General features: G+C 48.4%; 1 protein-coding gene across 6 annotated transcripts in view; it reads left to right on the forward strand.

Moving 5' to 3' along the window:
• NTRK3 (neurotrophic receptor tyrosine kinase 3) overlaps positions 1-21,780 on the forward strand; it is a 401,430-nt gene that overhangs the window by 241,300 nt on the left and 138,350 nt on the right. For all 6 annotated transcript variants that reach the window (XR_012375172.1, XM_025893114.2, XM_025893115.2 and 3 more), the window contains one exon: positions 10,970-11,158. Coding sequence is in view for 5 of the 6 variants with exons in the window: in XM_025893114.2 (XP_025748899.1) it covers positions 10,970-11,158 (189 nt within the window). In the remaining variant the exon portion in view is untranslated. The remainder of the gene's footprint in view (positions 1-10,969; positions 11,159-21,780) is intronic.

A 21,780-nucleotide genomic window follows, 5' to 3' on the forward strand; every position in this document is an offset into this window, starting at 1 on the left:
ACATACTCCCCTTTTCTTCCTCTCCTGTTATCTTCTTCTTTTCCTTTATTCTTAAAATATGTTGCGTTATTTGTTTCAGAAGTACAGATCTGTGATTCAACAGTTTTGCACAATTCACAGCGCTCACCGTAGCACATACCCTCCCCAATGTCTATCACCCAGCCACCCCATCCCTCCCACCCCCAACCACTCCAGTAACACTCAGTTTGTTTCCTGAGATTAAGAATTCCTCATATCAGTGAGGTCATATGATACATGTCTTTCTCTGATTGACTTATTTCACTCAGCATAACACCCTCCAGTTCCATCCACGTCGTTGCAAATGGCAAGATCTCATTCCTTTTGATGGCTGCATAATATTCCATTGTGTATATATACCACATCTTTATCCATTCATCTGTCGATGGGCATCTTGGCTCTTTCCACATAGATGATGGGTTTTAATGCACAAAATCATGGGATCCTCCCGTCCTTTTTTTTTAAATTCAAGTATAATTGACCTATAACATTGTGTTCATTTCTGGTGTACAACATAATGGTTGGATATTTGTATACATCGTGGAATGATCACCATAATAAGTCTAGTTAACATCTGTCATGGGTCTCCCACTCTAAAAGGTTCTGTGGTCTCATTTCCCTCCCTACTTGAGGCTGCCAGGAGGCCTTATATCTTCCCAGTGAACATTTTCTAATAACGAGAGAAATAGCTTCTTTGGCATAAGGTGATGGGCCAGGGTGAGTTGGGTGTGAACACAGGATTCTCAGGCCTTAGGAATGAGTTTACAGTCTCAGAATGGCCTGGAAGAAGTCATTGCCCTTTCATGGTTTCTCTCCATCTATAAATTTAGGCAGCATTTCAGCATCTTGGATTTAGGGGCATTGTAGTTCTGAAGTGTTTTCATTGTAGACCTCGCCGATTTGAGGCCATGTGATTACGTACCATGAGGCAGGTAGGGGAGTGATTAAGAACATGGACTCTGGAGTCTTACAGCTCCATCTAGAATCATGATGTTGTCACTCACTAGCTGCATGCCTTGGGCAGACTACCTCACTGCTCTGACTCTGATTCCAGGACCCACCTCACTGAGCCACTGTGAGCACTGAATGAGATCATATGGACACAAAACCCAGGCTGGTGCCTGGTGGTCAGTAAATGCTCAACGGGCTTTAGCTATTATTCTGGATAAAGAAGCTGGGTTTTCTACAGGTGACAATATGCTATAGCATCACTCCGCACGTACTCATATCCCGGGTAAGTTACCTCATGCAAAGCAGTGTGTGAGCCCCATGCACCTGTGGGAGACCTTTCTTACTGGGAAGCCCCCGTCAGCCATGTCTACAGGGCCTCAGTTTCTCCTGACTTTTCATCCACAGGTCAACCAAAGGTGTTTCTAGATACTGAGTTTCCCACTTATGAACTAGGTAAAATTAGGGGCTTTGGGGCTTTAGCTCCCATGAATTTGGCCTGTCATTCTCTTGTTCATGGTATTGAAATAAGATGGTGCAGATTATGCGGAACAGTTCTGTTAGTGAAAAAGTTGACGTGAGTGAGCGGGTGAAGGGTATGGAGATATCAGTGATCCAGCATGGCAGCACCTAGTGCAGCATGCTCACAAACTGCGACGTCTCCTTTCATTTGCTGAAAGTTCCCACTAGGTTGGGGGAAAAGCTATGCGTAATTCTTTAGGGGAAAATAAGTGCCTCCATTTTGGGGTGACGCTGACTAGCCCCAGTACAGTGGTTAAGGACGGACTGAGGGATGTTGAGACTTGAGCTGTAAGCTTTTCATGGGAACCAGTATTTTGTATTCCACTTGTCTTATATGTGCAACTGGAAGGTAGTTACTCACTTCCTCTTTGTTCCTGGGATGTCTGAAATACCGCATGTATAGTCTTTGGAGAAAGCTGATGACATTCGCCTTCCCTCTCAGATGCGTATTTTCTTATTCTCAGGCCCCTTGCTGCCTGCCATTCTTCTGCCTCTGTGCTCCTGTGTAGGACTTGCTTCTTCCAGCTATGACCTGGTGCATAGATTCTGGGTCTAAAGTTCCCGAAATGTCATGAGTTCCACTCCTAAATGAAGCCCGTTTTCCTACAGATGAGTCTCAAGGGAATAAAGATTGGGAGTCGGAAGGAGATTGTGCTCGATCCATTATAACTTGTCCCAGTGTCAGAAAAGCAATGCTAGAGGGTCAGGCAGCATGGCACTGTGAAATGAGCCCAAACTGTGAAATCAGATAGATGTGGGTCTGTCTGCCATTTGTTAACTATGTGACCTTGGGTGAATGATGAAACCTTGGACTTCAGTCTCCTCAACTGCATTATAGGGATGGCAGGATCTACCCCCAGGTTGTCATGATGATTAACCGAGGTAAGGGAAGCCCTGTGTTCAGAGCGCCAGTCCTGCCTTCCCTTCCCTTTCCTTAAATGTGTGTCCTTAGGGTGCTTGATCAGTGGCATCATTTTCAATCACCAAGTGATACCCCCAAGTATGGATGCTATGAGGCATGAACAGTGCCTTTGGTTCCCGTAAGAGGCCAGGAGGGAATTCAAGCCAGAGAATAGAGCTTACCTTTTGGGAAATGATTCAGGGAGGGGCAGAGAGAAATGAGGAGGGCATGGCATCTTGGGCATCGTGTGGGTCTGCAAGCTTGGGGGGTCATCATGGCAACCTCAGTGTGGAAGCGGGAGGAGACAAAAAGGGGAAGGGACCCCAGGAGCTGGCCCAGGAACAGACGGTGACTTGTCCCCAGGTATACTCTTGGGCACAGCCCATGTTCACTTGGCCTCTGTCCCACATCTGCCAATAAAAATTAAAGAAATTGATTTTCTTTTGTTTGCCTCTGAGGACTAGGCTCTTTTTATGAGACAGTAAATGGAATCCCTCTTTGCGCGTGGCTGGAGTTTTAATTGTGTTTGTTGTGCTTTCACCTTATTCCATTTTATGAGTTCCTGCTCCCAGATTTGTTGATGTGAAGTTCTCACCCACCAGGGACACATCAGTATTTGATTTTTATCAGTAGGAAAAAGTTGAGGTTTTTAAAAAATCATTTTCTTAATCCAAAGTTTGGCTTGTTTGCTTCATTCTGACACATTAAAAACATGAGACCCGTTCATAGTTGTTTTCTTTACTTCCCAAGTCCAATGTGGGGTTGGGGGAGAGTCTCTCTCAACAGTGGAGGTCATGGTCTGGCTCTCTGTGGAGCTAGATTAGATTAGATTAGATTAGACCTCAATTTTGGGACAGAAAGGGAGGAGACATTTTAAATGAGTTGTATCATCGAGGACGAACGATGCACCCTTTGTTTTGCGTAGGACGATTTTGGAAAGATTTGTTGAAAACGGTGTGAAGGAAAACATTAAAGTCACCTTGTTCAATGTGGGGATGGTTTCATTGCTGTATTAGCACAAGTGAGAACTTTGGAGATTGACTCCTGTCAATCTCAATGATTTAAAACGACCAAGCTGTATTTCTCACTTATGCCACAGAATACACCTGCTCTGTGTTGGCCTCACTCAGGGAGAGAAGTTGCCTCATACTTCCACAGTTGCCAAGGCAGGGAAAAGAGAATGCAGCAGGTCACACACTGGATTTTAAAGCTTCCGTGTGGAAGTGATGTAGACTGCTTCTGCTCACTTCTTGTTAGCCAAGGAAAATGATGGGGCGCTGCTGTGTAACTTGAAGGGGTGCAGAAAACTGCCCTCCTAGCGATGCCTAGAAATGCTTGGTGAACAGCGGTCATAACAATCACAGTTCCCAGGAGGGTTTTCTGAATTGGTAGGTGAAATTGCCCCCTACCTTGGAAGGAAGTACAAAGATAAATGAAGGAATGCAGAAATGGATGGATACTGGCCCCAGGATTTTACGATTTAGCCGTAACGTTGGCCTTGACTACCCAAAGTTACCTTATATGGCTTGGTACTGCCTTGAAAATATTTGGTGATCTATTTCTAGATGCCTTGGTTCAGATGTCCTGGCTTCTTTATATGGCCTCATGTATTTATACCAAGTTCTGCTTGTAAAAAATACTTCATGTCGGGGTGCCTGGGTGGCTCAGTCAGTTAAGTGTCTGCCTTCAGCTCATATCGTGATCTCCAAGTCCTGGGATCGAGCACCACGTGAGGCTCCATGCTCAGTGGGAAGCCTGCTTCTCCTTCTCCCTCTGCCCCTCCACCCCACTCATGCTCTCTCTCTCTCTCAAATAAATAAAATCTTTAAAAAAAATACTTCATGTCGGCAATAGTATTGAGAAAACGGGTAGTTGGGTGGGAAGAGTAAGAACTTTGGAGATGGACCAACACGGATTCATATATAGGCTCCATCATCTCCTACCTAGACAATTTTTGGAAAATGAATTAAACTTATTTGAGGAGCAGTTTCCTAGTTGGTCAGATGGGAATAACAGCACATTTTGCGGGTCAAATGAAAAGAGAATAATTGTTATAGTTACGTCCTTGGGACTCTGAGTCATTCCTTTAGAAATTAGAAAAGAACCACATCTATAAACTGGCTGAGCAAATGCCATTGTGTTGAACTAGTGGCTGGATTTTCTTGGGGATAAATTTCTGAGAATTGTTAATGCTTTGAAAGTTGGGGAGTTGGTGGATATTGGGGAAGTAATTCCAAAGAAGTGTTCCCCCTGATGAAAGGGGCAGTGTTTATGTGTTGATTCATTACCAGGGAGATGGCTGCTTTTCCCTCACTCATTTTGTGCAGTGTACAAATACACTCCTCTTAGTCCACCCAGAATGCTGACTCACCAGAGGCTTCCACAGGACACCTCTCCTTGCAGACCTCATGGCAACTTGCATTCCCCCAGATCCTCTGCGATGGGGCCTCTGCCCACCTGGTGGGTCAGAGCCCGCTCTACTGCAGTGAAGTCCCATCTCCTGTTTTCTTCAGAGACCTTTGCGTTCTGGAGGCACCTGACCCCGCATTGGAATCAACCGCTTATGAAAATCTAAGCTATTCCATTTCAGCCCCCTACTTTTTCCCATTGAAGGAGCAGAGAGGGAAAGAGAAGAGACTCTTTAAAGACAGTTTGGACCATTCTCCTGGGCAAGACACATGCTGGGGCCCTCAAGCTTTCTCTAATTATCCAGTGGTTCAGTTATGGTATGGTTAGAAGAGCAAAACCCACTCTACATCTGAAAGAAAAAAGGCACTGATTTGGGAAGAGAATCATGTGATGGGGATGTCTGAGCCGACCTAGATTCCCTCCTGGTTCCCTCTCAAAAGCTTGAACTGACCAGCAAGCCTTGCAAAGGCTTGTCTCTTTTCCTTTTTGTTTATTAGTGCTACATAACAAAATAATTGTGTCCTGGATTAGGATTAGGAATGGATTAGAGACAGCAGAGAGGCCCGTCACAGGTACTAGACTGTGTGTGTGTGTGTGTGTGTGTGTGTGTGTGTGTGTGTGCGTGTGTGTGTGTGTTTGTGCATGTGTTGGGACTATCAGAAGACAGCAAATTTGATTCCTCCTCCTGCCTGCCTTAGGCCTTGGTGGCTTCAGGAAAATAGAGAATCTCCCTGGACAGATGAGATGTCTCCCACGTTATTCGTTCTTCTTTGTAGCTTAATAAATTCTTCTCCGTGGTTATTAAGGTGAGAAGAAATGCCTCTTCCTCACAGGGGCACCAAGTCTGTGGGTTTTCCCCCGAGACCTGAGACCTGGCCAGAGCCAGAAAGATAAATGGGTTCCTAGGGTGAATGCGGGTTCCCCTGTCAGCGGATCTCAACCGAGGGCAGTACTCTCATCCCAGGGTGTGTTTGCAAATATGTTGTATGCTGGGTGGGGAGACTGGCTTTTTTAGCATTTATTTAAAAATATTTTTTTATTAGACTTTATTTTACCAAGCAGTTTTGGCTCGCACAAAATTGGGTGGAAGGTACAGAGTTCCCTTATACCTCCCCGCCCCCTTTCCCCCCACATACCTAGCCTCCCTCATCATCGGTGGTACATTTGTTACAACTGAGGAACCCGAGACTGCCTTTGAACACCCAGGTCCAGAGAGGCCACGTATCCTGCCATACCCAGAGCAGCCCTGTCCCCAGAGGACTTGTCTCGCCTCAGCGCCGGCCACAGCCCTGCTGGGGGCCCTGCAGGTAGGCAGGAGCAAGCTGCAAGGGTCTCCTCTTAGGCTCTTTGAAGTGAGGGGTCTCTGCACTCTTTATGGCTTTTATTTTACGGAATGTGGTTCGTGGAAGAGTGGAGGTGAGGAAGAGGACTTCAGGGACCGCACAGCGGTCTGACAGCACCGTGCTCTTCTCGATGTGGATGTAGCTGAACACAAGCGTTCAGCAGCTCTGGGATGCAGAGCTCATGATGAATTATCTGTAATCTATCTGCAGGAGTCTAATGAGGTGATTCACTCTTGTCACTGTTGGCGAGGATCAAGAGCAACCTCTTTAAAAAGGGTCTCAGGGACCTGCAATTGAAAGCAGCTGCTCAGGAGGAGGATAATGTGCCAGAATTGACCAAGTGTCCCTTTGAACACGTGCTGTCCCCCTCATGGTCTGCACTTTCTGGGAGGCAGTGCCGTGTCACTGTTAGGTGCTTAGACTCTGGGGCAGAGCAGGTTTGCCGCCCAGTGAGCGTCCACCATTTTGCATCCACTTTGTGCTGTGTGTCCTTGGGCAGGTCACTGCTCAGTGCCTCAGTGCTTCCATCTGTAAAATGGGGAGAATAAAGGTACCAACCTCAGAGAGGCATTATAAAGTTAAAGACATTGTATTTACAGAGCCTGAGGCATAGAAAGCACTCAATAAAAATGGCAACAATGGTGAGATCTCCAGTTGACTCCTCAACCCGCTACAGCTGAATGTTTTCCTCCTACCAGTCCTCTCTGGGACCTGCTCTCACTAAGGCTACCTTCTCATTGACGGATACAGTGGCCTATTTTCATTCTTCATTCTACTTGGCCTTGATAGAGTATGCTCTTGACCTTCTAGGGATTCTCCTCCTTTGACTTCTAAGTCAATGTCGTTTTTTGATTCTCTTCTGCTTTTCTGGCCGTTTCTTCTCATGTTCCTTTCCCCGCTCCCCTTCCTCTGCCTGCATTCTAAGTATTAGGTTTCCCAGGGCTTCGAAGTCTGCTCTATTCATTTATTTCTGTGAAGTCTTCCTGGGTGACCCTGTCCCTTCCTGTGGCTTGGGAGCCTGGAGCAGGATGCTTCTTCTCCCTGTGGCTCTTACCTGGTCTTCTCAGATCCTAGAATAATGTTGAGAAAGCAGAGACTGTTTTAGATCACAGGCTTTGGAACTTTGTGTGGACCACTCGCTGTCCACTGACTCCCTGAGACACAGATTCAAAGAAACAGCCTTTCGTAAAAGGCTCAAGTCCCATCATTTCTGTCTTCTCCAAACTCCTCCTGATTCTGTGTCCTGCTGCCATGTTGCTATAACAACCCACATCCCATAATGCTGGGAACAGACTCGGGTGCGGGGGGCCTTCTGTCGCTTGGAACTGGATCTTACATTCCCTCTTTTCCCTGTTTGCCCCTTTGTTTTGCCAAAGCTTCCCCTCCTGCTGCTTCCTAGGAAGGGAGAGGTGAGTGTCTACACACCTGCAAGTACCTGTGTTCTGCCCTTGCAATGGGCAAATACACTTTTATTTATTTTTTTTTAAAGATTTTATTTATTTGTCAGAGAGAGAGAGAGCACAGGCAGGAGGAGTGGCAGGCAAAGGGAGAAGCAGACTCCCTGTTGAGCAAGCAGCCCGACACGGGGCTAAATCCCAGGACCCTGGGATCATGACCTGAGCTGAAGGCAGACGCTTAACTGACTGAGCCACCCAGGCCATCCTGTGAATACACTCTTAGGGGTAGAATTCTAGGCTGAAAATTTGTCCATCAAAAAATTTGAAGGAATTGGGGCACCCGCCTGGCTCAGTCAGTTGAGCATCCAAATCTTGATTTCAGCTCAGGGCGTGATTTAGGGTCCTGAGATCAAGCCTCGTGTTGGGCTCCATGCTCAGCAGGGAGTCTGCTGGAGATTCTCTCCCTCTGCTCTCCCCCTGCTCTCTCTTTCTCTCTCAAATAAATAAATAAATCTTAAAAAAAAATTTGAGGGGATTGCTCAGCGTCGTCACGGTGGGTTGTTACGGAGAATTGCATTGTCTTTCTGATTTCTCTTCCTTTTGAAATATGACCTATCCCTCCATCCTACAAGCTCTTAGCATCTTCTCTTCGTTCTCAGGGTTCTGGCATTTTATAACTTTGTGCCTTGATATATGTGTGTGCGTGTATATGTGTGCATGGGCAGATGGCATACGTGCATGTATTAATTATGCTTGAAACTGAGTGGACGGGCCATTTGGAGAAATTTTTCCCTAATTTTTTATCCTCCCTTCCATCTTTTCCATTCTCTCTCCTTCCCTTTCTCCCTCTCCCTATTCCCTCACCCTTTTAGTCAGATATTGAATCTCTGGATTGAATCTTTAATTTTCTTCTCTTTTCTTTCCTATTTACCTCCTCTTTCTGTTTTGCTTGACTTTCTGAAAAATTTCCTTGGCTTTATCTTCCACTCCTCTTTGGCTTTTGAATTCTGATGGTCATAATTCTCAAGGACTCTTTCTGACCCTTGAATTGTTCACATTTTAAATATCTTTTTTTATGAATGTGATGTCTTCATTTGTCTCTCTGAGGATATTCATGATTTAGAAACAAAAAGTCTTCTGCTCCTTGCAGTGCTCTGTTTCCTGTAGGTCCCTAATTATCTCTTTGTCTTACCCTCTCTCTTTCATGTTGAAGCTTTGCTGAAGTGTCTGAGGATCCTGGACTGTTCTCTCATATTTAGGAATTGAGTTCTAGAGAGTACTTTATGCACATAGGTGGACCTCATCAACTATTAGCCTTCACTATGGCATGATCACAGACTAAGCATGACTTCTTTAGGAGACCACCAAATGTCAACATCTAGGTACTTTTCTTTTCTTTTTTTAAAGATTTATTTATCTTTAAATAAGAGAGAGAGAGAGCAGAGGGAGGGCAGAGGGAGAGAGAGTATCTTAAGTAGACTCCCCGCTGAGCGTGGAGCCCTACGCAAGGCTTGATCTAATGACCCTGAGATCATGACCTGAGCCAAAATCAACAGTCAGACGCTTAACCGACTGAGCCACCCAGGCACCCTAACATCTAGGTATTTTTTTGAGGCGTTCAGTTTCTGCAGAGAAGCATCCTCGGAATCTCCTTCAGAGGAGGAGACTGGGAGTAGGGTCAGTAAGAGGCATGGGTATTCCTGGATTCTGTCTTCCAGGAGCAGGAAGAAGGGAACCAGCCCTTCCGATCAGGCTTTCCACTTAATTTTCTCCAGGGAGAAACCACTAGACTGGTGGGCTGGGGCCAAGGTCATGGCTTGGGTAATTTGTTCCAACCCCGAGCCCCGATCCAGCTTTCTGGGTTACCCTGTCTGTCCAAGTCCTGGGCGACCCAGCAGAACTGACTTTCTCTAAATATTCCCCCTGCAAGCTTACATCATTTCACTTTTCATCTTCCAAAACGATGAAATATCTTATTTCTTCTTGTCTCCCCTCTTCTTGCTATTGGTTCACCAATATTTCTTTATTTCTTTATATTTTAGAGGCATTTGGGGAGAGAGGAAGGAGGAAAAACCCATGCCCGCTTTCAGTGTTTAATTGGAATCATGACGAAGTTTCTCAGAGTTTACAAGGTGTTTTCAGGCACTGGCCTCTGTTTGCAGGGCAAGTGATTATCGCCATGCATTGCTCCTTTTCCATGTGGTCTCCGAAACCCGTCAGGCATTTGTCGTGGATTGGAATAAGCCTGTCTGAGCTGATGGAGTGGAATTCAGGGTCCTCAGTTCGCATTCACTAGTCTTCCTTTTAGTTCTGCCTCATTGGTGCTTCACCTCGCTCTTCGATGGGCAGTATTCTCCCCATAAACTTCAGTAGGTGTAGTGGACTTCTACAGCGCAAGTATTGTGCGAGCTGCAAAACTGAATCACAGAGGGTACTTTGTCTTGGGACCGGGTGTCTTGCAAAGCACCCATTTCAAATACCAGCTGTAAGAAGCCACAGTCACAGCCGATGCCCTTGACGTCGGTTTTATTTGTATGTATGGGAGAATCGCCCCGCCAGACAGAATCCTTGCCCTGCTCAGACTGTGGCAGCAATTATCTTTGTCAGCTTGTGTTTGTAAATTGGAGTTGGGGTTGGTGAAGACACGAACGATGTTCCTTGGGGTCACTGGGGCAGTGTGGATCTTTTGAGAGTGGGCAGCTGATCCAGTTGCAGGAAGGCTAACAGTGATGCAGCCGAATTTGTGTCACTGTGAAGGCTGGCTCAGGTTCGGTCCTGGCCCATACTGGGCTTAGCTCCCTGTGGACTGGGAGAGGCAACAGCTGAGTCCAGCGAAAGCTGGATACATTCCTATAGGAATCTGAGGGCCACTCTGGAAAGGCTGATTAAGGCACTCCAAGGCCCTAATTAGAGGTTCTAGATCCTGGCGGTGCATGGGACTCACACGGGCGTTCTTTAAATTCTGACGCCCAGGTGCATCCCCGGACCAACTGAATCAGAAACTGGGGTGGGACCCACCATTGATAGTTTCTAAAGCTCCCTAAGGGAGGAGGGACAGGGTGCAAATGACTGCTATATGTACATTTTTTTTTATCCCGTTGTTGCTACAGAAGAAAGAACTCATTTAAAATTTGCATTAGTTTGAACTAATTTGGATTTGGGGGAAGTGAAAATAATTCATAGCAGAGTCATTTTGATACACTCTTGCAGCTGTTTCCATGGTGTGATGGGGTGGACCTTTCTCTCAAGAAGGAGAACGAAGGGGTGGTTCTTTGCATGCAGACTCCAGAGCATTCGGGGAATACTCATCCAGTGGGTTTCACTCTTCTGGAACTGTGGTGGCAGAAATAGTGAGAGGATCTGTGGGCAGGGCTGGGCACTGGCCGGATGTGACTTCCCTGATGTCCCCGTGTCTCTCTTGGTGTGCACAGGGCCCGTGGCTGTCATCAGTGGTGAAGAGGACTCAGCCAGCCCACTGCACCACATCAACCATGGCATCACCACGCCCTCATCGTTGGACGCTGGGCCGGACACGGTGGTCATTGGCATGACCCGCATCCCGGTCATTGAGAACCCCCAGTACTTCCGTCAGGGACACAACTGCCACAAGCCAGACACGTGTGAGTACTGGAGTAGAGCGTTGTCCCTTCTGGGCAGGGCGGGGGAGGGTGGCATGGCAATAGACCACGTAGCTGGGGTTCTGGAACCTTCTGAGGTGACCTGCCACCTGCTAACCTCCCACTCTCTTAAGAGACCCTCCCTGTTTGTCTCAAAACTTGAAAAATAGCCTAGGCAAGGGGTCTCCACTGGGGCAGAGCCCCCTGGGCAGAGAGGGCTCAGGGTGGGGAGCAGCCTGGATGCAGGAGGCCCAGCCCCACGTGGAGAGGTGCTCCCAGTATGGCAAGGGGCACAGCCAAGGCTGGTCTTCTCTAGAGACCTGGCCCTGCATTTAGGAAATGTAACCTGACTCTGTCCAGACGATAGCCCCTGAGGTTACCAGACCCTCCACCCAAACCTCCAGGAGAAGCGAAGGGAATGAAGGGTGGTGAGTACTGTTTGAATGGAAACACCTCCCTAGCTGCCCCTCCAGTGCCCCGAAGTGCGCACTTTCTGAGAATCTCCTCACAGCTCCACTGCTAGGACACCTCACCTCCCTTTGCAGATGTCTCACTCAGATCAGAAGATTCAGGGCATCGCTTTCCTCCTCATTTCTCGCCTGCTCTTGGTTCCAGTCCCTCTCCTTGTATTTCTGCTGAGCTCCGCTAGGGCCTCTCCCCGCTTCCGGAGACTCTGTGGCTTGGACTTCCCATTCAGCAGGTGGTCCCTTTGCTGGTGTCCCAGCTTCCGTGTAGGCCTAGCAGCCCCAGCCGCACACCCGTCCCTGCTTCTGCCCTCAAGAAACGGTCAGTAGTTCAGGAGAGAGTACAGAGGCCCCTGGAGACTGAGAGCTGGAAGGGACGGGCTGGGTGGAGGCCTCGTATTACGAACAGGAAAACTGAGATACTGAGAGGCTGTGAGTTCCTCTCCCCTGTCCCCTGGCTTCTGCTGTTGGTTCTCTTCTTGTCTCCGCTGGTCCAGGGTTTCGGCCAAGGAAGAAGCCCCCTGGGTCTTTCTCTTGCACTGGCTGAGTGCTCTGTACTCGGGCCACACCGTAGCTCACAGACCTCTTGCTTCTCCTGCTGGTCCATCTTACAGCCGAGCGGGCATTCGGCTCTCTCACTAACCTTTGCTTCTGTTTCCCTGGCTCTGATTTTTAGTAAGAGGGCTGACACAGTGGGAGGGACTGGGCTCGAGTCACAATCATGTGCCTCCCCAGCTTGGGTGTCCTTGCATGTCCTTCAGAATTGGCCTTAGTATTTATTGGACACCCCCTATCAAAATAGCAGGGGACATAGTGCTAAGAACGTTCTGCTCTGGCTGAAGGCCTTGCCTTGGGTCAGGTTCATCTTGGATGGACGTGGGTGTGGCTGGAAGGAAAGCCTTTCTGTGATGGTAGCACGGGGTCCAGGCTTGGTCTAGAATGCGGAGCTTTCTATAGTGATGCTGATATCTCAACAGAGACCTAGGCTTTGCTGTATTGAACATACAGTTGACTCTCGTTATTCACAGTAGTTATGTTCCCATAGAGTCACCACAAACACTGAATTAGTGGATGCTGAGCCATTGCTCCTAGAGGACATACAGGGTTAGGCTCCTGTGAATGTCTGGTCACAACATTTTTATCAACAAATCAATACATAACCTGTTTTATGTGTGCTTCTGTTGGAAGACGCCTTATTTAATAGATATCGTTGGTTCATTAACATCAAACTCAGGGTCAGCAGCACAAGGACTCAGGCCTGAACAGAGTTTATCTAACACACGAATCTTCTCGAACACACCTGTTTGCTCCATAAGGCTCACCACAGCCTTCTTGCTCATAGGAATGCTAGATAGCACTTCAGCACTATGCTTGAGGCCATTTTATTTTATTTTAATTTAAAAAAATTTTTAAAAAGATTTTATTTATTTGACAAAGAGAGAGAGGCGGAGAGAGAGAGCACAAGCGGGGGAACATCAGAGGCAGAGGGAGAAGCAGGCTCTCTGCTGAGCAGGAAGCCCAAAGTGGGGCTCGATCCCAGGACCCTGGGATCATGGCCTGAGCCAAAGGCAGACGCTTAATGACAGAGCCACCCAGGTGCCCCGAGCTTGGGGTCATTTTAAACAGTGAAATCACCCATAAAAGGCACAAATATGCAAAAAATGGTACCAAATAGATGACGAAAAGGACACTGGTTTATGTTATGAGAGCTGAAACAAGAAGGCAGAGCATCATGTGGGAATGTGCCCATCGGGTGACCCCCATTTCTCACCACTCCTTTCATGTTTATGAATGACCACAAAAACGCCGGGAGCGTTGGTTTGGTGGTTACACATAAGTTTTGGCGAAGAGGTGAATTTGTAAATCCAGAATCCATGAATAATGAGGACGGACCATATGCCGTTTAGGGGAAGTTCTGAGCTCCTGGTATAGCGCCTCTGGGTTGTGTCTGTGTTCCCCTGAGTTCCCGATACCAGCTTCCCTGTGGTTGTCAAACAGGGGTGAATCTTGCACATGGGAAGGAAGTTTCCTCTGGGCCATCAGAATAAGTGTGAGCCCTGGAGAGAGCCATGGGGTCTGAGTGTCCTTTAATGTCAGGATCCACCCCAGCCAGAGAGCTATGGCCCTACAAAACCGAGTGGAGAAAAAAAACCTTCCTTCCTAATTCCTGGGCTTGTGATTCAAAGTGGACTTTTGAAGGATCCAGGTGGTACTTCTGTGTGAACAAGGAGGGGTTGGTGGAGATGGAGGGCAAGTGGGTTTATTGACGAAGACCAGACAGAATAAGGGAATAAGCAGTGAATCATCCGGGGGACATCACAAGCTAACTCCAGCTTGTTAGAACCCTCCAATATTAGGGAAAGTGTCCTTTTCAGGGAAGCAGGACGTTTTGTCCTGTCAGTAGACAGTGGATGGCTCCTAATTGTTTCCCGAAAACATCTATGGCAACAACAGACAGTGTGCACGAGCGTCGTAACTGGGTCTGGCTCACCCCACTTCTGTGAGTCCCTGGTTGATGCCCGGGCCCGGGAAAGGTGGCGCTGGCCCCGCCCCTCAGTGAGATTTACCAGCTAAGCCAGGCAGGTCTCTGATTACAAAGGCTTCATCAGTTGAGAGAAGTGACTCCAAGACACATCCCCCGAGTGCGATGAGACACTATCATAAATAATTAAAGCCGCATGCACCGGGGCAGATAAATAAGTGGCGAGTGCCCGTGACTCTGCAGGCAAGGCTGGGGTCACACCTTTGGGGTGATGGCAAGAAACAGGGGATTCAGGGAGCAGACGTGCTCATAGGATGGGCCCCCCGAGGGCTCTCCTGTCTGAATCCCTTCTGTATCCCGTGTAAAAATGTGCAGCCTGGGAAGAAATGACAGGCACATCGTGCTACCTGGCTTGAGACTGCATTTCCCTGAGTCTCCCTGTGATGGATGTAGCACAAAAGCACTTTGCTTTCTTAAACATGTGTTTATCATAAATGTTGGGACCTTTCTGACCGGAGTGATTAGGACCCTGCTCCTTTCCCCGCCTTTCCCTCTATCTGTCTTCCATCTGGTCCATAGCATTTTTCATAGCATGTCAGGGCTGCAAGGATGTTTGGAGATCACCTCATTCCATCCCTTATCAGAGGCTTGCCTGCATTCCCAATATGCACTCTGCCCTTGGCATCAGCTTTATTCTCAAACATATTCAGCCTTTCCAGGGGTTCTGAAAGACCTGAATGAAAAAGCTCCTACTCGGGGATAGGTATGGAATCTGATGCCTAATGAGGCCCCCTCATTGTTTACTGAAAGCTTCCTGGTTCTCAAAAACGTCAGGAAATGGATCCAGGCCTCCTCGTCACCCAGCCGATTTGGGGCTAGATCCTACAGAATGAGACACCATGGGGCTGGTCTAGAGGGGTCAGTGGGGAGAGGTCGGGAGGTGTTTTTTAGCACCACGGCCTTCAGTTCCCTTGGTCACCCTTGGGACAGCCCTCGGCCACAGTAGTCATGCATAGGCTGGGGCTGGGTCTCCGGCTGCTGTCTGAGGAGTCACACTCTGGCTCTTTCCCACAGGCCGGAAGGGAAGGCGCTTTGGCTCTGCTTCAGGCCCCGGAGTTCTCAGTTCATCCCCTTTTCCAAAACGCATTCTCAAAAGACCGTTTGCCTCTTGGTTGAGAGAGCAGAGGCCGTCTGGGGAGCTGATCTGTGTCCTCCCTCCCTCTCTTCCTCTGTCCCCAGGTCTGGGCACCTGCCTTATTCACAGGTTGTCTCTGTCTTGGTTGTCGCCTTCCCAGAGCCAGCGCTCCCCACCTCTCCATCCTTCTGATCTCTGCCCCTCCTGGCAGGCCGGTGCACAGGGACCTCTCCCCGGCCCCGGCGGCCCTGCCTCCCTCTCGCTCCCCCTGCAGAGAGTGCCTGCATGCTCACCTTGCGCTCACCCCTGAATCTCTTCCCTGCCCTGCAGCTCTGGGTCTCTCTCCGCTCCCCCAGGAACCCTGACTTCACCGTCCTTGACCTTCGCAGAATTTGACCACACTCCTCTTTGTCCTCATCTTTAGCATCCGAGCCACTCTTGCTGAGCTGATTTTTCTCCCTTTCATCTGTTCAGTACATATTTATTGAGGGTTTGTGGGAAGCCTTCCTTTAGGCTTTGGAAACAATGGCGAACAGGACCTGCATGGTCCCTACCTTCAGGGACTTGCTGCCAACCACAGCTGATCTCCAAGACACAAACAGCTCCCTCGGGACCGCTCACAGAGCCTCCTGTTTTCACCCTCCACCTTTCTGCTGGTGGTTCCCCCCGCCCCTAGTGGCTTCTTTCCAGAACGCCGATCCCACGCCACCCACTGCTGCTTTTGTGTAATTTCTGCTTGAAAGGCCCGTCTCCCCTCCTGGCTTGGCCCCCACACCCCTTTCTTCCTTTACGCACCGTTCAGCATCTGGCTCATTTCCAGCCTCTCCTAGGCCCAGGCTATGGCAAAGGGACCCCCCCTCCGCCCCCGCCCCAGGAACCCCTGGCCTAGAGTAAATGCCTCGCACCAGTCTCGAATGACTTCGAATCCAATCTTAGGTCATCCTGTCACTTCTCAAAAATGTGTGCTCTGTGTCCCAAACCTAACTTTGAACTTATTCCAAGAAGTAGCTCTTACATGTCATAATTCTTAATTTCTTACTGAAGATACAGCGTGGGACTAGGGCCCAAGGAGATAGCAACCGGTGCTGTGTGTCGGATGACACCTGGCGAGTGTATCTTTGTGGCGCGGGCTTTCTCGAGATGGCACGGACAGAGGGAAAGGCTGTTGGCCTGCCTCCTCTGGACCAAGCATGAGGCTAGCACCATGCATCTTTGTATTCAGGGCCCCTCGCACCCCGTCCCTGAGGAAGAGACTGTGGTTCCCATTCTACAGATCGAGGACTGAGGCCCCTTGAAGCTTAAGCTTGGAGAGTTGCCACACCTGCCCTCCCACTTCTGTCAGCCCCTGTCACCAGCTCCCATCAGTGTGGTGCCTTCATTAGAACCGAGGACATATTACGGTCAGCTGAAGTCCATGGTTCACAGTAGGGCGCGCTCTTGGGGTTGTGTGGTCGGTTCTCACAAGAGCAGTGTGGTGTCTCCATCACGTGCCCTCTCTAATGCCGCACGGAACGGTCTCGCTGCCCTTACAGACCCTCTGCGGCCCAGCTGGTTCTCTTCCTTCCCCCTTCCCTGGCGGCCACTGGTCTTCTTGTGGGCTCTTACGGCCCGGCCTTTCCCAGGTGTCATATGGTTGGAATCCTACAGTAGGTAGACTTTTCCGATCAGCTTCTTTCACTTCATAATGGGCATCTGAGGGTCTTCCAGGTGTTTTCATGGCTTGATAGCTTATTGCTTCGTACCACGGGTAATGCTCTGTCGTATGGGTGTCCTGCAGTTTCTTTATCTGTTCTCCCGTTGGAGGATGGCCTGAGCTTCCCGGGGCCGCTGTGACAAAGTACCCAAACTGGGGGGCTTCAAACCATAGAAATGTATTGTCTTACAGTTCAAGAGGCTGGAAGTCTAAGGCAAGGTGTTGGCGGGGGCCATGCTGCCTCCGAAACCTCGAGGGGAACCCTTCCTCGCCCTTACTTAGCTGCTGGTGGCATTTCCAGTGTCCCTTGTCACCACACCACTCCAGTCCTCTGTCCTCCAACTGCACGTGGCCGCCGCCTTCTACGCACACCTGGCCTATTGGCTTAACACCACCCCCCCAGCCCCTGCTCCAGTATGATCTCATCTTGACTTAACTAATTACACGTATAATGACTGTTTCCAAATAAGGTCACACATCCAAATAAGGTACTGGGGATTAAGACTTCAACAGATCTCTTTTTGGAGGCACATACTCAACCCTCGGGCTTGTCCATGCACACCTGCCTTCTTAGTAGGCTTGCTGGAGTGTGTGTGCGTGTGCGTGTGCATGTGAGTGTGTGTGCACGTGCATGTGAGTGTGCATGTGCACGCATGTGTAAACCCTTCTCTTGTGCTCTAAACTATACCAGCAACCAAAGACTGTGTAATTCTTACTAGATGTTCACATAGATGAATAGTGAGCATACTTCGCTTCTCACTTGTCACGGTCAGAGGCCCATCAACCATGTTCGCTGCAAAACCAGCCCCTCGGTAGACTGACAAGAGTGTTTGCCGTGATGTTAACCCTAGCCCCTGGTGGGGGGCCTTCACCTTTCTGGCCACTGACTCCCTTTCTGTTCTGGTTTCCCTGAAGCCTTGCTAATGCCTTCTCTTTCCCTATGGGTCACTGTCACACTGGCTCTACACTTCCAGGCCTCCTGACTGGTTCTGCTTTTGGTTTGTTTGTTTTTTTGGTCTATTGATCAAATGTTTATTTTTTTAATTTAAATTCAGTTAATTAACATATAGTATATTATTAGTTTCAGGGAGAGTTCAATGATTCATCAGTTGTGTGTATGAGCATACCAAATGCTCATTACATCATGTGCCCTCCCTAATGTCCATCACCCAGTGACCCCATTCCCCACCCCCCTCCACTCCAGCCACCCTTGGTTTGTTTCCTTTGATTAAGAGTCTCTTATGGTTTGTCTCCCTCTCTGCTTTCATCTTGTTTTATTTTTCCCTCCCTTCTCTTATGATCCTCTCTTGTGTTTCTTAAATTCCACGTATGAGTGAGATCATATGATAATTGTCTTTCTCTGATTGACTTATTTTGCTTAGCATAATACCCTCTAGTTCCACCCAAGTCATTGCAAATCGTTTCTTTTCTTTTCTTTTTTTTTTTTTTTGATGGCTGAGTAATGGTTCATTTTATATCTATACCACATCTTCTTTATCCATTCATCTGTCGATGGACATCTGGGCTCTTTCCATAGTTTGGCTATTGTGGACATTACTGCTATAAACATTGGGGTGCAGGTGCCCCTTTGGATCACTACATTTACATTTTATGGGTAAATACCTACTAGTGTAATTGCTGGGTCGTAGGGTAGCTCTATTTTCAACTGTTTGAGGAACCTCCAGACTGTTTTCCAGAGTGGTTGCACCAGCTTGCATTCCCACCAACAGTGTAGGAGGGTTCCCCTTTCTCCGCATCCCCGCCAACATCTGTCGTTTCCTGACTTGCTAACTTTAGCCATTCTGACCAGTGTGAGGTGATATCTCATTGTGGTTTTGATTTGTATTTCCCTGATGCCGAGTGATGTTGAGCATTTTTTCATGTGTCTGTTGGCCATCTGTAAGTCTTTGCAGAAATGTCTGTTCATGTCTTCTGCCCATTTCTTGATTGGATTAGTTGTTCTTTGGGTGTTGAGTTTGATAAGTTCTTTATAGATTTTGAATACTAGCCCTTTATCTGATATGTCATTTGCAAATATCTTCTCCCATTCTGTCGGTTGTCTTTTGGTTTTGTCGACTGTTTCCTTTGCTGTGCAAAAGCTTTTTATCTTGATGAAGTTCCAGTAGTTCATTTTTGCCTTTGTTTCCCTTGCCTTTGGACACATGTCTAGCAAGAAGTGGTTCTGTTTTCCACACGAATTTCTATGCTTTGAACCATAGGTGTGCATTTAACTTTCACCCCTCCTTGCTGGTCACCTCTTCATGCTGCTTCCCTAGATCTGTCATGCATCCTCCCTGGCTGATCTGGCAGCTCTGTTCTTAGCCCCTTGCTCTCATGAGGTGGTCTAAACCCATCTCTGTTGGTTCCCTCAAACTCTCTTTTTTCCTTCATTCCCTGGCCAGTCAGCACACATTCACTGATTTCTCACAAAGTGACAGACACTCTGCAATGGGTCCTAGAGTGGAGTGGAGGACTCCCCCCCACTTCCTAACACCTCATTGTTTGGGGGTCCTAGCCTCATTCTCTTTCCCCAGTGCAATTGCTTGATGCATCCCCCTTACCTACCAGCCTACAAGACAAGGACTTCCACGCAGATACCCAAAGCTGGAGCCGCTGGGTCTACGGACTGTGCCCTGTCCGCTGGAACCCGTGGTCCCTCCTCACTCCTCAGGAGTGAGCAAGTGGCTTGTCTCCTTCTCCTCTTCTGGGCCAGTCGGCCACGGAGCTTGCCTTTGCTGCAAGAGGAGCTGTGGAAGCTGGTTTCCCAGCTGTGCTGGGGAGCCCAGAGCCTGTGCATGTAATGCAGTATTAATAGCACCTCGGCATGATATAGATTTCTGTCACCTTCTGTACTAACAAACATCGCTTAGTGCAGGGTAATGATGGGTGTTTATTCCCAGCCACTTAGCTCAGTGTAATGGACTTGCAGATGAAATATGGAAAATGGGCTCCTTTGTCTGGGAGGCTGGGGCCCCTCCTGTCATGAGGAGCAGAGGTGGCAGCAGCAGCAGCTGCACCTGCAGAGGAAGGCTTTCTAGGTTTTTCTGTAGCAGAAGTTCTGATGATCTTGCCTGATGGTAGGAAGGGGATCTGGTTACAGGGCTGGGCTGGGAGCCCCTCCTTGGGGAGTGCAGCTGAGAAGAGGAAGCTGACATACCAGGGATTGTCATTTGCTCCCCGTGGCCAATTGAGGAGGCAGCCTTGGCTAGATGTGACACGGGGTTGGGGGGGGGTATGCGGCATCTCCTCCTTTATTCTGCTGAATGGATCTTGATGGGCCAACTGCCTGTCCAACTGTAGATCAGATCTTGGTGAAGGTAATATTGACATTTTGCCTTCGCCTTTTTCACCAATGGGTTGTCTGCAGACCTTGCTTTTTTTTTTTTTAAAGATACATTTATTTATTTTAGAGAGAGAGAGAGAGAGCGAGCATGAGCAGGAGGGGCAGAGGGAGAGGGAGAGAGAACCTCAGACAGACTCTGTGCTGAGCATGGAGCCTGATGTGGGGCTCGATCCCAAGACCCTGAGATCATGACCTGAGCTGAAACCGAATCGGTCACTTAACTGACTGCACCATCCAGGCGCCCCTCATAGAACAATTTTTTTTTCTAATTTTTTTTCTTAAGATTTTATCAATTTATTCATGAAAGACAGAGAGAGAGAGAGAGAGAGAGAGAGAGAGAGAGGCAGAGGGAGAAGCAGGCTCCCAAGGAGCAGGGAGCCCGACACAGGACTCAATCCCAGGACCCTGGGATCATGACCTGAGCTGAAGGCAGACGCTTAAACCATCTGAGCCACCCAGGCGCCCCCCTCATAGAACATTTTAAGTGAACCTAAGTTAGGATTGTTTCCCTCTGATTCCTCTTCAATCCTATTTTCAGATACAACTAGAATAAGCAGCAGACCCTTGAGGATCCTGCAATGCTAGGTTTGGTGAGCCCAGGGTTTCTGGAGGAGAGGATTGCTCAGGCACATTCCCACTTAACTTTTTTTCTAGAAAGAACTGGATGATGCCAGAGTAGGTTATCTTGGGAGTCAAGGCCATGAAGTCCTGGGTCCACAAACTTGTCCTGAGGGTCTCAGCCCCGAGAGAGTAACCTCTGTTGGTCACTGACTCCCAAGACCCCTAGATCTAGGCATCATTTAAGCATGGCATTTTATCTTTGTTCTCTGTCCCAGGAAGGAAAAAAATAAAATGATGCCATTTCCCCTAAATTATCTGAATATGCTAGACATTCCTGAGCCCACACTTTGGATCTGTAACCAAATAGTCCAGAGGGACAGACTCACCTCCATCTCCCTGAGCCAAGACAACCTGCCTTCCTATTGAATAGCATGACCTCATCTCTTCTATGGCTTCTGTGCCATAATCACATACTCAAAGTTAGTCGCTGCATGCAGTCATGCTAATTAAGTAATTAGGTATAATTGTGCTCACTGTAAATACACAGTAATTGGCTTAAAAAAAGTACTTGGGGGATAAGCATTTGCTTCAAGGTGGAGGAGGTGAAGAATGATAAGACCCCCAGCCTGGAGTAGCATCATTGCAAAACGGGCCCAGGGGAGGTTGCTCCCAACAGTGGAAAGTGAGGAGGATGGGGGGCGCGTGTCCTTTGCTTCCGGCTCAGAGCCCTACAAGCAGAAGGACTGCTTGTCTCCTTGGAATGTCCTCAGACTTGTCTTCAAGGAGTGGGAGGATTAAGTCCTCTCTGGAGATCCTCTCCAGCTCAAGCCTTCCCAGAGATACCTTTCTCTCTTCTCCTCCAACTGGATTCTGGCATCCCCGTCTGCTTTGAGGTTTTTCCGGGTAATAATTCAGAACCAGCCGAGAAATACACATGGGGGTCAGAG

Source organism: Callorhinus ursinus, unplaced genomic scaffold, assembly GCF_003265705.2.
Source record: "Callorhinus ursinus isolate GAN/ISIS: 27379988/994484 unplaced genomic scaffold, GSC_fseal_2.0 scaffold45, whole genome shotgun sequence".
NCBI lineage: Eukaryota > Metazoa > Chordata > Mammalia > Carnivora > Otariidae > Callorhinus > Callorhinus ursinus.